The 5235-nt window shown below is 46.5% G+C and overlaps 1 protein-coding gene across 1 annotated transcript in view; it reads right to left on the bottom strand.

Moving 5' to 3' along the window:
• The window catches only part of RPS7 (ribosomal protein S7), a 14981-nt gene extending 10667 nt beyond the window's left edge, over positions 1–4314 (bottom strand). The window contains exons 1-3 of the mRNA XM_006034222.2: positions 4228–4314; positions 3439–3510; positions 1706–1849 (exon numbers count right to left, since the gene is read on the bottom strand). Of these exons, the coding sequence (XP_006034284.1) occupies positions 1706–1849; positions 3439–3510; positions 4228–4302 (291 nt within the window). The 5' untranslated portion in view covers positions 4303–4314. The remainder of the gene's footprint in view (positions 1–1705; positions 1850–3438; positions 3511–4227) is intronic.
• Between the last annotated feature and the right edge of the window lie 921 nt (positions 4315–5235).

Here is a 5235-nt window from a genome sequence, read left to right as displayed (position 1 = left end):
GGGGTTGGGGGGGGGGGGGGGGGGGTCGGTTATACCTTTTTATTGGACCAACTGCCTAGTTGGGAAAGAGAAATGCTAAGCAATCTATGAGACAAAATACCTTTTACTTCAACCATGGCTACGAAACAGGTTCTTTGCACTAGCTTCGTTGCAAGTTTGCAGGTGGATACTTACTTTTGGGCTCCCAAGGGAGGTGGTGCTCTCCTCTACCCTGGGGGTCTTCAAGAGGAGATTAGATAGGCATCTAGCTGGGGTCATCTAAACCCAGCCCTCTTTCCTGCCTATGCAGGGGGTCGGACTCGATGATCTATTGAGGTCCCTTCCAACCCTAACGTCTAGGAATCTATTAATTTTGTTTAAAGATAGGCTATTTTGGCTTAGCTGAAAAAAAAAAAATCAAAAGTTTGGCAGAATGCCTGCTTTCCTACAATTTAAGCTTAAAATCATCTGTTTTGCTCATTAAACTTGTGCAACTCATTACAAAGACTTATGATTTAATAGCTTTTAACCTCAAACTGCAGAATCCTCAAACTGAAGCATGTCACTGCCAGGCAACAACCTCTGAAGACAGTTATGAAGTACCTCAAGCACAGTGGAGCCATTTGTGTGGTCCTTTTAAAGAGATAGGTTGCCTCACTTATAGTGCCAAAACCTTGAATTAACAACATTCATCCATCCACTGTGGCATAACACATTACACCCACTTTCTGTCAGAGTCATCTGCTGATATAACATGCCCCATGGCTCTTGAAGCCAGCTTCATGAAGAACACACAAAGTACAGTGGAGTCACATCATATGCGCATTTAACTTGCGCGAATTTAACTATACGCGCTCGGCAAAAAAGAGACAGAAAAATAACAATTTAAATAGTGCGGGCGATTCCGCCTGCCATTCCGGTCCACTTCCAGGTCCTCAGGGAGCACGCTGAGGGCTCCCCTGCTCGGCAATCAGATAGGCCATGGGGGGACCCCGGGTGCCCCCCAGACCCAGGAGGCACCAGTCACCAAGCTGGGACCGGATAATTTTGACTATACGCGATTTTCACCTTACGCACTGACTTTAGAACCTAACCCCCGCGTAAGATGCGACTCCACTGTACCTCAATTTAATACAAGCCAACACAAAAAACAGATTTTACTTCACAGATTGAGCTCAGCCTTCTCAGCAGATGCATATATCCAAGTTAGTTATCCTGTCCAGTAAAAACTTCATGAGTTTGCTCTTCCCCAGTACTGCCCTCATTACCATTTCACACTGCTTTTAACCTTTTCAAATCAATTTAAGATCAGTCATGCATCACTAGTGGTATCCAATTTGGGCTTTAAGTCATTTCTAGTCCAAGTAGTAAGTGAAAAAAGAAGCTGCTCCGCTTGTTCTCCAAATACCATAGTTGTTCTCCACCACTGTAGTCTGAAAAACTGCTTTTGTATCTTTCCTTTTAAACTGTACTCCTCTGGGACTATTTTAGTACCATGTCACTCCTTCATAAGGATAGTTCATTGCTACAAGCATTTCTTCATCTCCTACAGAGGAGAAACTTTTAAAATTTAGCTGAAAACTGATGCTGACTAGAAAAGAATTTAGTCTACAGCCACAAAAATGAATGCATCGCTCAAAGAAGTAACATGCACAAGATGCAAGGCGCCAACAGGATATCAGTTATAGTAAAGGTATCAGATGTAGGTAAGGCACTAACTTTTTACCTGAGCAATGAACACTACATGCTTGCCACTGAATTTCTTCTCCAACTCACGAACCAGCCGCACCTGGATCTTCTGGAAAGATTTCAGTTGAGGAACTGGCACAAAGATAATGATTGCTTTTCTACCCCCACCTACTTCAATTTCCTACAAGAAAGAGATTGAACAAATGTTAAAAGGCAGGCAATGTTAGATTTGATTTTAAAAGTTTGCTGCATGTAAATTAAACTTACGATGGTCTAATAAATGTTTATTTTTCAGGTAACAACATGCACTTTTACATGACACTGTTCAATGTATTTAGAAATAACCATCTAGCTTTATAAGTTTTGCTAAAACCTACTATGATACTGTCGTAGCTTACTACCAAAAAGAACTATGGGTTCCTATACACGTGCGGGGAGCCTACTCTGATGCATCAGTGTGTCATAGCAGACTTGATTAATTTAGTCACCACACTGAAAAAGTGGCAGCAGAGAGCTTTGAAATAAAACACATTCTATGAGCTTTAGTTCAAAGTGCCTTACCACCATTTTTTCAGTGCAGAGATGTGCAGCGCTGCTGACACACGCGACATGTGGGCACTTCTAATTAACATGGCTCACTAATTAAAAGCGCCCAGTGCCACTTCCACAGCGCACGTAAAAATGCACTACAATTCAGATTCTTTCCACAGAAGAGACAGTCTACCAGAGAAATGAGGACTTGAAGTTGACTGAATGTGATTTTAGATTTACAGCTAAATATAGAATGTATAAGCTGAAATTAATGTTTTCCACAAGGTATGTGGAGTCCGCTTAAACAGGAGTGTTCAGGAAACCATCCTAATTATCCTCCAGATAACATCTTTACAAAAAACTACTGAAAGTAGCCCTAGTGACACCCATTAGTTTTTACAACACTTAACATGGTTGTGCCCTGCATGCCCCATTTTCCTAGTTAAGTGATCAACCTGTAGGCCTACACAGGATGCTCTTCATACTACTGAGGACAGAGAGACTTGTGACCTCATTTTGCAGTGCTGGAGAACAATTCAGAGCTAACCACTTAGGCAGAGCCAAGAGACCCTCATCACTGGATGCTCATGTGTTCAGTATCCAATTGTCCTCTACCTCACTAGGAATAAATATCTTGTAGTTTTGCTTAAAGACAAGACCCCGTGGTACAAGCTCAGGATCAATTCAAAGTCAGCCTCTATTCCTCCAGTGTGCAGACATTGTAAAACCCTATTTTTTGCTGAACTCCAGAGAGTTACATGCAAGCAGATACCAAGCTAGTTTGCACAAGTACTACAAGTGACCTACATGAGCTCCCTTGGGGCTTATACACCCAGCTTCGTTTTGGAATCTCAAGTTTACTACAGAGCTGAAAAAGTTTGACTATGTTCTGTTCTGAAGCACCGCGAAGAATCAGTCTCACACTATTTTCACAACCATTTGTCTCACAAACTAAAAATCACTGAAGAGCTGGAGCTCCTAACTTTTAATAGCTGTTTTTTGGACTGGACCTATACTTTAAGTGTAGTAGTTCCTCTCACATAAAAATAATTGGGGATAAAAAGCAGACTATTTGTCATAATGGAATCCAAGACAATCGCATAACACCCCCAGATTCATCTGTGCCCAAAGGTGCTCTGACCACCTGCAACGTGGTAAATTACTTCCTTACCAAACATACCATATTGAGCATAGCATCAGTCGGCAAAGCCAAAATTTGAGAAACAAATCTAACCCTACCTTAGCTGCTGTGATGTTCAATTCTCTCAGTTGAGCCTTTAAGTCAGAGTTCATCTCCAACTCCAGGAGAGCCTGGGGGAGGGAAAAAGTTGTTAGAAAGCAGTTTGTCTCACTTCCACAAAATGGTTAAAATATCAGAGATAATTTAATCTTCTGGTGCACAGCTTATGCTAAATGACACATAATCTTCTGGCCTATCAGAATGGTATCTGGAATAAGTGTGCCCTGTTTTAAAAACTTTTCTTTGCAATCATGAAGAAACACTCTAGCCTTTACACAAAACACACACACACACCCCCCCCCCCCCCCCAACCATGGCGCAGGACAAGATTTTGTTGGTTTTAATTTATTTAACGTAACAACCATTTACTGGGTCAGACCATAGGTCTACCTTGTCCAGTCTCCTGGGTCACACCGTGGCAGAGGGCACAAACTGGATGCAAGAGTAAACAGTATGACCAGGACTTTCTCTGCCCCTCGCTGGTCCTCTCTTACTTGCAGCCTCCAGCATTTAAGGACTAGGAAGTTTGGATTCATAGGCTGTTCCCCTCACTCCTGTACTCCCCAACCCCCCACCAAGGTATAAACTTACCGTGACTGTCTTAGGCAACATCAGCAACTGGAAGAGGGACAAGAAACAAGCCTGATCCAGCACTACAACTACAGAACAACCATGTGGCAGCTGGAAGGCAGCCGGCTCTCGAACACGCTCTCTTGCCATCCAGCTTTCTGTCCTTGTATTTTTTCCCCCTAGTAAATAAGGTGACCGTGGAAGTAATGGGGACATACCTGGGATATCCCCGACTCGAATTCATCCGGCTTCTCGCCATTCGGCTTCACAATCTTCGCGCTGGAACTGAACATGGCGCGTCTGCAACACCAACAACAGCTGTCAGCATGGTCCAGCTACGAGGCGCTTTCCCTTGCTCCCAAGCCTGGGCACCATCCACAGTAATACCAACCATCGCAAAACCATCGTGAGACTCAGGATGTCAAAGTCAAAATAACTCCTGATCCAACCTTCAGATCTCTGAATTCTCCCAGCTGGCAAGCAGGAGGAAGGGGCAGAGGGAGAAGGAAGGGGTGGGGGGGGAGAGAGGCCCTGCAGTGAGGGAGGGAGTGGGGCAGGGGTGAATGGGGCCCCAGAGGTAGTGCAGGTCATCCAAGGGGGGGCACAGCTCCCCACAACAGCATACACCCCCAGGGGAGGCATGTGCCCCCCATGGGACAGAGGCAGGCTGCCTGCTGCAGGCTGGGGCTCTGCACCCTGCTGCCTTGCCCCAGGAGCTCAGCTGCACGAGGCCGCTGCCTTCCGCCAGGTGGGCAGGGAACACGCTGACCACGCAGTGCGCCCCCTGCCCACCCAGAAGCAGGAAGCACACTGGGGTCGTGCAGCTGAGCTCCTGGGGCAAAGGCAGCATGGCACAGAGCCCAAGCCCCTTCCCCTCCACTCACCAGCTGGGCGCTGCCTGCGTGTGTCAGTGCCCCTGTCCCTCTGCTCCTCGCTCTGAAGCCACAGCCCAGCCAGCCCAGCTGCTGCCTCTCACTCCTGACCCACAGTACTCACGCATCCTGCCAGGGCGTGCTCCAAGCCCCCCGCACCCTCACAAATACGCACCACACACACGTCAGAAATAGCATCTCGCGATTTACGTGCCAATATCTTGATTTGGTCAGAGCTCATCTCGTGAGTTTTGACCCGGTGGGGCTGGCAATCGTACACGCACCCCTGCCGCGGGGCCGCCTCAGGTTGCAGCGCCCGGGCCACGCGGCTCCCCCCAAGCAGCGCCCGGACCC

Source organism: Alligator sinensis, unplaced genomic scaffold, assembly GCF_000455745.1.
Source record: "Alligator sinensis unplaced genomic scaffold, ASM45574v1 scaffold2_1, whole genome shotgun sequence".
Taxonomy (NCBI): domain Eukaryota; kingdom Metazoa; phylum Chordata; order Crocodylia; family Alligatoridae; genus Alligator; species Alligator sinensis.
This window is presented reverse-complemented; position numbering and strand designations above follow the sequence as displayed.